Raw genomic sequence first — 12,024 nt, 5'->3', positions numbered from 1 at the left:
ATGGTTTTTGGAGACTGAGGACTCCGTGATCTTAAATTTACTCCTAGTAAAGTTGTGTCGATATAGGTATTTTTCTTGTGACTTGGAATAATAGTTTATAAATTTCGGAATGCAGCTGAGAATTGCGGGTTCTAACATCTGCTGTCATCAGAAAGTATTTCATGATCTCTCCCAGCAGTTGAGGCCAAATTTCTGAACACTTTACTTTTTCCAAATGTATTTGCTGAATAATGGGTTTGGTTCTTCTTGGAACTTGTAAAGTTACCTCATGGAATGGAAAAAGAAGGTTTTGCCAACAACTGGAACATGTACTTGACTCCGTAACTATATTCAGCCAAACCATGTTCAGATATTTGTACATGATGTGCTAATCATGTGCCCATTTTGTTATGGAGCGGTTTGGGTTAGTAATATTAGCATACTCTGTGCCTGAGCAAGGCAGATATTTCAGTTTACATTGAAGGCCTAAATTATTGGGTTTTAAAGAATGTTGATCTGATATATTTGATTGCTAGTTATTTCTTCTAGATGTCTAGGTCATTATATTTTGTTAGTGTCTTAGTTTTGTTTTATTAGCATTTTATATTTTAATATTTCGATTTTGTTATATAGGGATTGTTTTATAAAAAATTTAGTTATTAGCATTTTAGTTTTCATTGAATGTTGACTTTTATGAAATCTTTTAAAGAAATTAAAAGATTTGAATATGAATTTCAGAAAATGTATAAAAATCTATTTATGCCTTTGTTATAATTTTTTTTAATTCCAGTAAGTATAACCGAGCATCTCAGCTTTGAAATGCATTTTAACACTTTTTTTCTTTAGTCTTAGAATATAGCCTCGAAATGTACTTTGAAACTCTGTTTTCCTTCTGTTTCCACTAGCCACTTCCTTGCACCATGTATGCTTATCTACTATATGCTTGCTTAGAAATTCCAGGGGCTAATTTTGAAACAAACCAGGCATGGAGGCCCTGTGGAATCCTCCCACTTGGGGGAGTCGTGAACAATTAGTCCACTACCATCAGGCTGAAGTCAAAGTAATGCCAAGTGGACCTCCGGATGGCCAGTTACCCAAGATAGCCATCAGAACAAGACACACAGACCCTGTGCCATTCACACATCTCCTATAGCAAGTTTCCTTTTAAAAACACTATGATAAATTTTAAAACTTAAGATGGGACTTTAGAACACTAGTTCACTATCTTCTTAGTTTGCTGGCTCTCTGTTTAAAACCTGCTTTCCCTCCCACCAAACTTGGCCTCTTGTGTTTGGCTTTCGAGCAGCAAATAGCCAAACCTGGGTCTGGTTACATAAGTAGGTCTGGGATCTTGATAATGGACCATCTGCAATGTTTGTGTCTTCTCATTTGACTCAGTATTCAGTAATTATAGAATAATTAACGGCTGTTTTTATCAAAAAAATTCTGCACTTCTTTCCTTACCTCATTTATTTCCCTTTAGTTTATGATTTATAATGGTCCATTGTTTTGTTTAGAAAACAGCAAGTCTCGAAGTAATGCATTTGCTGAAAAAAATGGACTTCAGAAATATGAATATGTTTTACATCCAAGAACTACAGGCTTTACTTTTGTGGTAGACCGTCTAAGAGAAGGTAAGCACCCATTTCAAAATGTACTTTTTAATAAAAGTGGCAAAAATTGCTAAGCTTTATATATAGCCCTTTAGAGTTTATAAAGGATTTTTTACTACTTTATCTCAAGAAATGAGATATTGTATTTTTATTCCAAGTTGACCTACGTACCAAAATGTTTTGCCGTGTATTCATTAGAGATATAGAAGAGATCTCTGTAAAAAATTCTTTCCCCTTTTTTGGAACAGACATACTCTATATTACATATATATATGTTTGTATATAGAGAGTTAGGCTATAATTCCATTTTAGGATGTTTCTCCAAGTGGCAAAAATCTCTTTTTTTTTTTTTTTTTTTTGAGATGGAGTCTTGCTCTGTTGCCCAGGCTGGAGTGCAGTGGTGCTATCTCGGCTCACTGCAAGCTTCGCCTCCCAGGTTCGCCTCAGCCTCCCAAGTAGCTGGGACTACAGGTGCCCACCACCACGCCCAGCTAATTTTTTGTATTTTCAGTAGAGACGGGGTTTCAACATGTTAGCCAGGATGGTCTCGATCTCCTGACCTCGTGATCCACCAGCCTCGGCCTCCCAAACTGCTGGAATTACAGGCGTGAGCCACCGCACCTGGCCAAAAATGTCTTAAGTGTATCTTATCACTTAATCCATTTCTCTAGTACTCATGAATAGCAAAAAAAAAAAAAAAAGAGAGAAAAAAAATCTTATCACTTAAACTAACCATATGTTTGGCTCTTAGGGTTTGAGAATATATCATTCTCTTACTATTTTAAGCTATAGAGAAGTATAACAATCTGAAAAATAATTTTACTTTAATTATTTCACTCAGTCCACCAAGTAACTGGTTGGTAGGAAGGCAAGTGCCACTGCCTCTACTATTTTATAGTTAAATAGAACTGGCATCCAGTGTGGTAAGTACATTTTCACAGGTTACTTGAGTCAGGGATAGAACCTTCTTCTGCTTCCTAATTTGTGGCTCATATCACACTTCTTTCAAACTGTGTCTATTCAGGGGCATATATGAGCAGAAAGTGATTCCGTTGATGATATCGCGCCCATTTAAATGCTTAGGTTTTGATGTAAATAAAAACCAATTGTACTTTTTAATTATAGTTCTGCATATATATGTATACACATTTGTACATACAAATAACACACATATGAAGAAAAGGTAACTATTCGGAAACATACTGAAGTGTTAATTTTATAACAGTTCAAAGCCCACAGTCACCTAACAGAAGAAGTGTGTTTGCACATTTCTGCTCTTCACTCTGATTTCCAGTAAGCCATATTGTGTAATGGTGATCTCTGTGACAAACTGTCACCTTCATCTGGTAACTGATATATTTTCATAAAACTGCTGTGCATAACATGAAAAGTCTTGAACCATTATGTAAGAAAAGGTATGAAGTTCTTCTTTCCCTAAATGGCATCACTGTTGTTCACTTTAGGATTTAATAGACTTTAAGATAAAAAGTATAACCTGCCAAGATGAAGAATATTTATAACCAAGTACCCATGATTTAAAGAAAGGTTCACAATCAATTCAAAATCACATGGTATGGTAAACCAAAAATGTTATTCATATTACTTTGGTTTGCTTTTGCAATTCTGTGATTACAACTAATATAACATGGACTTGTGGAGTTGACATTCATGTTGTATGTGATTAGTGAGTGCCCATCTACCCATAGAAGTTCATGGAGAATACAGTTCTTCATGCCTGTGGAATGGGGTGTAGAGGCACGAAGACATTCAAGCAGTGATGCTTTTTTTTTTTTTTAATTTGATACCATTTACTATGGCATGTAACTTAGACTCACCCTTCTCATTCAACAGTGTTTTTCTATTTTACAGTATTTAATGATTTCTTTAAAGGTATTTCTGACATCATAGAACAATCTATAGAGCTCTCTTTTGAAATCTGCAAAATATTTTGGTAGCAAACTGATTTATAACTTTGGTGAATGTGTATTAGTTATTACTCCAAGCACTAGTCAACAACCACAATATGTAATTTTTCCTGCCAGTTGTGACAGCTGGTCTCCCCAACATCCCTCCTGTATCAGTAAAAAGAAACATAGATGATTCCATTTATTTCAGTTAGAAAACAACAGTTAGATGATTTTATTTATTTGTTAGAAATATAAAATGGGACTTGTATACTATAATAATAAAAATTAAAAATATGAGGATAACTATAATAGTATAGCAGCTAACGTTAACTGAGCATTTACTAGGTACCTGGCATCATGCTCTATGTGTTTTATGCCCATGATCAATTCATCTTCACAACAACTGTACATGGTAGTTATCCTTATAAATGTTTATCTCATTGTGCAAAACTGAAGCAGAAATTGAGGTAAAGAACCTCATCAAAATTATTGGAATAAAGTTTGTCTAACTGAATAGCTTCTTGTTCTTTCTACTGTAACTAGTTGCTGCTTGTGTTTATAGTATGATTTTAGTTAACAAAATCTACAGATCATTAAGCATCCTTCCAACACTAGTGAGCTGGAATATTTTCTTTAAGAAAGAGTTAAATAGGAAAAGAATTTAAAAAGAGGCTAAATGGCCAGAACATGGAGAGATGGTAGTCACCAGGCAGGTGGTTGTGTTGCTGCCTGAGATAACGGGGGAGCAGAGCAGGCAGAGGCTAAGGAAGCATCAGTTGGGGAGTTGAGGGCAACTCTCATTTCTGGGGGTTCAAGTGAATAAAGAGAGAAAAAGTTTCATTAGTGATCGGAGGTGAGGAGGATCTTAGAGGTCATCTAGTCCAGAGTTCCTTTTAGAATGGGAATCTAAGACTCAGAAAGGGGCCCAGCCTGGCTTTCTGATTTTTAAGCTCATGCATTATTAAGACTTGAGATCATCATATAGATTTATTTGAGTTTTAGGTTTGAAATACTTGTTTTTGAATTCAAAGAAAGCAGTTTGTATTTCAATCCATACTTAGCTCATATGCTTAAATTCTAAATATAAAGGAATGAAGGATGTAATCTTTCCACTATTACTCTAGGGGGATACAGGGTTAACCACAAAATAGAAATTAAATTCCCACTGGGTAATTTGGATCAGCACACCTGAACCAAATTCTTCAGTTTGTATTCAGGGAGAGAGAATTGCTGACTTAACATGCAGGTTACATATATAGTGTCAATAGTCTTGTTTGTGGGACTCTCATGTTTGTCTACAATAGTTCTCATGTGCTCTGAGAGTTAATAGCTACCTCGGAAATAAAAGCAGTATACCAATCATAGACAACTTAGTCTTCAGTAGCATTGTTCGACTATTTTAATTTCTTAGATTTTTGCTTAATGCACAACTAGCTAACAGTCCAGTCTGTCTATTGCCTACAGTGGAGGACTAAAGGTGACCAAGAGAAACCCATCTCTGGCTCACATTGCATTTATAATAGTCAGCAAGCCTCTCCCAGGGTGGCATTTCAGTTACCCCTTTGAACAGCCAGCATGTTTTAGGAGGCAAGGAAGAAAGACAGACAAATTATTGAAATATTGGGTGCATTATATATCATGCACTCTGACCTTTTCATACAGCCTTTTATTGCTGGAAACTATGAAATTGGATAAGACCTTCTGTTATGTTAAATAAGATGTGGTTGTACAGTAGACTTTTGACATTTGCTAGAATATTTTCTGAGACAATTTCCATTTCCTCAATTTTGGAAATATTTTTGTAGATTAGTAGCTGACTTTCTTTTGAGGCCATTTTACAAGGAACATGATAGAGTGCAACAAAACCTAAATGAGATTTGTACACTGATGAGTGGATAAGCACCTGGATCACCTAAGTGACCTGGTGACCTGCACATCATGAAGCAGAAATTATTCAAATTTGCCTCAGGAGAAGTACGCATGACCGCATGTCAGAGACCTTTGATGTCTCTTCATGTTGAATTTTCAAATGCCATGGTATCGCTTTAGACCATAAAGGGAATTCATATTGTTTCTTTGTTCCTTTTAGTCACTGCCCACCTCGCCCCCTTTCCCTCCAGCGAAAAATCTGCGCTGCTCATTTAGGACGGATCTTCTTGTGTTTAGTGAAAAAAGTCATGATAGCCTTAATGAAAAAGGATAGAAGCCCTATCTATGTACTTAGAAACAACTATCTAACACTTATCAAGTTCTTCGTATGTGCCAGGTATTGAGTTGTGCACGTTTCTTTTCCTTGCCCATGCAGTAGAATCAACCATAGAGCTTTTTAAAAATACAGATACTGAGGTCCAAGCTCAGACCTATTGAATCAATCTGGTGATGGGGACGTAGACTCATAGCTACTTCTTTCACCATTCATACGTATCCCCTAATTCTCCTAAGAATTAGGAGAATTAAGCTAAGCTAGGTGGTAGTTTGCTTTGTGCTGCACCTGTGGAGCCTGGCTCCGTTTAGCAACTTTCACAGGAGCATACTGCTGCTGAGCAGAGGAACTTTAAACTCAAGTCTTTTTGATTCCAGTGCTCATGTTCTTTCCACTGTATAATAAGCTTACAGTTTTTCAAATGCTAAAAAAAGTTATTCTTTGTAGGTTTTTTTTTCTATTTCCAAGATTTCTCCCTAATATCCTTGGCTCTACTGTGAGTTCTGTTTAAATGAAAAAATATATATAAAGGATTTTCTTTTTGTAAGCCTCTTTTATTTTTCTGATTCCTGCCTTTACCAGTTCCTCCTCCATTTCTCTAATCTTTAAAAAAAACAAAACAAAACATGACATTCAAACTATCTGTCCTTTCAAATTGTGATTTCATTCTCTGGCAGAGCCTGGGTTGAAAGAGGGGAAAAAAAATTGTGGTTCAATCGTTTTCTTTCTTTTTGCCATCAAGTTGCAGAAATAGCTTGATGACTTGATTTTCTCAACACTGGTTCATTTTTTATTAAAAATAGATAATAGTTTTTTAATTGTAAAAACAGAACATCCTTACTGTTAAAAATTGGAAAGTTAATAAAGAAGAAACTGTTGCGCAAGCCAGAAACCTGGGAGTCATTGTTGGCTCACCCCCCTCTGCTTTTCACATGCTGTGAAATCCCAAACAAGGCCTTTTGATTCTACCCCTTAAGGATCTCTCAAATTAATTCTTTTCATTTGCAGTGCCATACTGGTTTGGGCCTTCATTGTATGTTCCCTGAATTATCATACAGCTGCTCAGCTGGTCTTTCTAGCTCTGGTCTTGACTTAACCAGTCCTTTCTCCACTTTGTAGCCAGAGAGTCAAGCCTTTTTCTAAATGAGGGTGGCAGCACACTGAGGTAGATGTCCAGGCACTGGAGTCAGGTCTCAGAATTCCAAGGTTAAATCTACTCTAACATGATTTACCCAGGCCTTCTGTGACCTACCTCCCTGGCTGTATCTCCTGTCTCCCTAGTTGTACCATTTGTTCTAGCCTTACTGAACCACACTTCTTTCCCAGAGTGCACAGTGTGCTGAGCCTTCCCCCACGGTATCCTCTTAAGATGTCACCTTAGATAACAGTTCACCCAGGAAGCCTTCCTGATTTTCTTTGGCTTGGTCGGGTACCTTGCTTTATGTTCCCTATATGAATGCTTTTCCTACTAGCTAATGTAAATTTTTCTTACTGTAGTATCACTTGTTTAGTTGTTTATCTTCTTCACTGTTTTTTCTCAAGCCTTCAGCACAGGGCCTGGCATATAATAGATACCCTTCAAATTTTTTGAGCCAATCAATTAATTGGTCAATGTAATTTTATACCCTGTGTTCCAATAAAGATTTAAAACGGCTAACGTAAATTTGTATCATATAATAATAGCAGTGCCCCAGCCTGGTCAAGATGGCGAAACCCTATCTCTACTAAAAATACGAAAATTAGCCAAGCATTGTGGCACACACCTCTTAATCCCAGATATTTGGGAGGCTGAGGCACGGGAATCGCTTGAACCTGGGAGGTGGAGGTAGCAGTGAGCTGAGATTGCACCACTATACTCCAACCTGGGTGACAGAGCCAAGACTCTGTCTCAAAAAAAAAATAATAATAATAATAATAATAGCACCAAAAGTAAGAGAAGAAATCAAGGTAAGGGAAAATAGGGGTAAATTTTTTTAAAACTAGATGTGAAGTCACATTAAAAAACATGTTATAAGTTTCTACATTCCTATATAATGTGAGTCCAGACATTGGCCCTGAGCTTTCTGTACCTTTTATACAAGGAAACCGAAGTATCATTGACAATGTTTATAAGATCAAAGCAAGCCAGATGATTAGAAGAAGCATTTTTGAAAGACTCGAAATATCTCCCATGGCTCTTCACAAAGAGCACATTGTACATTTCATGACCAAGATCCTGAACAGCATCCTTATGGGAAATATAATGAAATTTTTAGAACTACTCCACATAGCCGCCTCATGGTTGTCCATGTTGGCTAATGGAATAAACACATTCCATTACATGACAAAGAGCAGTCTCATAAAAGCTCAAAACACTCAGACTTTTTATGGATTTAGAGTGTCTCAACTCTAAAGGTATGGATAGACTGCATGTCCTTCAGACGATTCTCCATAAAAAGTCTGTCACTCACTGAGGATTGGATGACAATTAGTTCACACTGAGTTTGATTATTCTTTGTAAGGCATCTGTTCTACAGATACTTTGTGTCATGAAGCACTGCAGAGTCAAGAGCTATAGTAGTAAGTGGATCTAGGAGTTGGACTAAGGGAAATTAAAGAGCTTACTGAGATTTCACACATGAATTGAAGGCCTCCTTCCAAACTGAGGTCTGCCAGCATGTCCTTAGAAAACAATGAGGTGTATGTGTTTTTCGTATCCTCTGCAATGCTTGCACGTAGTAAGTGGACCATTGTTGAAAGCTGAGGTCCTGGTCTGTGTGGCTCTTTTGGTCTTGTTTATTGCTGTGACTTCATGCCCTCTCTTCACTCCAGTCATGTGGGACACATGACTGTGTCTTCTCCCAAACTGTTCCCATTCATCTGGCTAGTTCCCATTGGTTCCTCCAGACAGCTTAAGTGTCTTTTCCACTTCAAACAGTTTTCTGACCTCTCCAGGTTATTGGAGTTCCCTCTTCTTACTCTCATCATACTCTATACGTTTCTGTTAATAACCAATAGTTTTTTGGTGGCCTTTTTTTTTTTTTTGTCCATCTCTCTCATTGGACTTGAGCTCCTTTAGGATAGAGATACTGTGCTGTATTTGTTTTTATATCTGAAGTCCTAATACCATGCCAAGAATATTATAGGTACTCAATAAATTTATAGTTTGGTACAAATTTTTAAAGATGACCTAATTTTAGCATCTCTCTCATACACACATATGCACATCTGATTAGCAATTCTTCCCACCCCCTTCAGTCTAGTGATCAGACACTTACAGATTTTAATTTATATGGAGTCCTTTCATTGCAACAGAGATGAGATTTATGGCAGTGCCAGAGGGCCACCTGAGGCAGATGCACAGCAGATAAAAACTACCTTAAGACACTCTTCTTTTTTTGACTACCGGAGGATAAAAGAGTACATTTTTTTTCTAGATTATGTATACTACTAGAAGAGAATTACAGAAACACGTTATTAGTAACTTAAATGAATAAGGTCTTGGCATGTGATCATGTAAAATTTAATATGGAAATGCGGTTCTTAATTAAATGTTTCCTTTATTTGTATCTCAATGAGTTTCAGATTCTAATATGGTGTTAAACAGATAGTTATTGCAACCTTGTGTCTCTCTATACCACTTGACTTCAATAGGAGAAAAATTTTGCCCTGGGTTTATTATATACTATTTCTCTAACACTAGCCAGCTATAAAAATGCCTACTATTGTGAAAGGTAGGTCGGGTTATAATTACTGCGTGTCTTATGGCACCATTAATAAAAAATTTTGAAAATATATGTTCTTTATTAGATGATTATCATTTTCATAGATGAGTGAAAATTATATACAGTTGTATTTTACTCATTCATAAGGCATGTCTGTGCCTAAATATTGGTGCCCTGTATAATGTTTAATATATTTTTTTAAGAATGACACACTGAAAAATGCTGATAACTGTGACCTTTACAAAATGTGTTTATTTCAAAATTCAGAATTTTGGAAGCAGCTTTTGTGAGTAAAATTTGTGGAATTGCCTTTGAGTGATGACTTTCTGTAGACTTTACACTAACCATAAAGAATATTGTTACATACATTGAAATATTTTTGTCGGTTTCACATTGGAGGGCAAAAGTGAGAGATAGAAAACAACTTCTGAAGGTGTGAGTAGCTGTGTCAATACTATTTACTCACTATGTGGAGATGGGCACTACATGTTTATGTACTTAGAATCTTGTTTGCAGTAAAATAGAGAAGTTTCAGTGAGTATGCAAAATGTATGTAACAATACACTTTAGCTTCCTGTTCATATGAAAATCAAAATTCTCAGCAAAGGTGAGATTTTGACCTGAGTCTAAACCCTGTGGACCTTTGAATCCAGAAATTCATCTTAACAGGAGCTTATGCCTGCCTTTTGGTTTTATATAGTATGCAGTTTCATTGTGAATGCATATGCTTCTTTTTTGGGTTTGTCCAAAAAAGGTTTACCTTGTTTCTTCTTTATTGTTGACATGTATCCATTTCATTATTTATAAAGTCTGTGCCTTTTCTTTTAGCTTTATAGATTTTTTCTTCCTTATTCAAAATATTCTGTCTGCATTTTTCTAATTATTAGAACTTTTTTTTGCGTTTTTTCATAGTTGATATTTGTGTTGAGTATTGCAAAATAATATTAAAACAGTACTCACTTGCTGGAGTATATGTGTGTACAGATGCAAAACCAAATTCATATACCTCACTTGTAAAAAATATGAAACTAAATACAGAAATTTACTTATTAATGTTGAAAATTATTTGCACAGCTCTCTAAATGAAAGTAGTTTTCTCCATTTTATTTTGCATAGGTTATATTTTTATGTTATATAAAATTATATTAATATATCATGTAACAATATCTTATTATATATATTTTGTCACATAGGCTCCCTATACGTATCTGACTGCTAAAAAGCATGCAAACTCACCTTGCCATAGAATCTGGGCTGAGCAAAACTAGTCCAGGTTCATTTATCATAAGTTGGCTACTTGGCACTGCATAAAGTGTAAGACGTTGAAAGAATGTCAGTAACTTCTAAATCAGCAGCCTTCCCCTAATGAAGTTATGTAGGAGAATAAAGCTTAAGTGTTCTCAGAGGCTTTCACTCCCTCCGCACGAGAGTATTGCATTTGGCCACATGGGGTAAATTCCAAGGATTATCCTACTTGGTAAGATTACTGATGTTGAGAATCTATCAGAAGTGCATATGTACACAAAATGCATATTTTTAAGTGTTTTATTTTGTGATAATTAATAACTTAATCCACATAATTTCATTGTGGTTCACTCATCTCTTTTTCATAGGAAATGGTAATTGAAAGGGAAATTAAAATGAAACCACTGATTTACATTTGTTTCTCAATTTTTGTTTTATGAAGTACCTTTTCCAGTGATAGTCTGATTTGATTATAATACACTAACAGACAGTAATCTACAATGTGTTGCATCTTTTCATTTTAATATTTTTCCTTGGGGAAAAAATCACTGTCTTTACTCTCTTGACAGCTAGCTTCATATTTGTGCAATTCTTCTTCTTCTTCTTCTTTGTCTTTGACCATGGCCATTACTGTTGTTCATGCTACCTGCCTGATTTTGATGGCCGAAATGTTTTTCACTAAGAAATATCTGAGTATTGTTAAGTAAACATCTGTCTGTGATTCCTTATTATTTACTATATATAACATTTTTAAATAATCTACATACACTACATGGGTATTTGTAAACTTTTAAACACTTTGCCTTTGAAAGTGTGAGGCTGCCACACAATTTCTTAGACATTAAATGTGAGAAATTTATGTTGATAGTTGTTTGTCTTATCTCTAGGTTCACAACCACTTTCTTTGAAGTGACAGATTTCCTCTCCAAAAACTTTGAATGCTTTGGATTAATTTTGCATTGTATAAATGTAGTCTGAAAGTAATTTGGGGTTCCATGTAGAAATTCTGATAACTTATGAGACTGCAGTACCAAAGTTTTAAATTCCTATTGTATATTCATAGTTTATTTATGACTTAGATCTTCCTTGTTTCATCATAGAATTTTAAATGGCCTTTAGCAGAAGATAAATAAGTGAAATGTGGCCCAGTGTGCCAAAGTTAGGTAATAAAGTATGTGTGTGCATAGGGCTTGAAGGGAAGGCATGTTACCCAAGCTAAGGAAAGCTGCTCCTAGTCAAACATGAGCCTTAGCACTGATCTCCTTAGAAGTCAAGGCAAAACGGTCTTTCCTGTATTTTTCTCATTGCATTAAGTTCTTGGTGACTTACAGTGGTAATGAGCTAACTTACAGTAGAAGAAGTGTTAGTCAGTG

At 35.7% G+C, this 12,024-nt stretch overlaps 1 protein-coding gene across 9 annotated transcripts in view; it reads left to right on the top strand.

The window, feature by feature from the left end:
* Window positions 1-12,024, top strand: part of LCLAT1 (lysocardiolipin acyltransferase 1) — a 196,509-nt gene that overhangs the window by 119,644 nt on the left and 64,841 nt on the right. For all 9 annotated transcript variants that reach the window (XM_024242756.3, XM_054548253.2, XM_054548255.2 and 6 more), the window contains one exon: window positions 1,497-1,613. In XM_024242756.3, coding sequence (XP_024098524.1) covers window positions 1,497-1,613 — 117 coding nt within the window. The remainder of the gene's footprint in view (window positions 1-1,496; window positions 1,614-12,024) is intronic.

Source organism: Pongo abelii, chromosome 12 (assembly GCF_028885655.2).
Source record: "Pongo abelii isolate AG06213 chromosome 12, NHGRI_mPonAbe1-v2.0_pri, whole genome shotgun sequence".
NCBI lineage: Eukaryota > Metazoa > Chordata > Mammalia > Primates > Hominidae > Pongo > Pongo abelii.
This window is presented reverse-complemented; position numbering and strand designations above follow the sequence as displayed.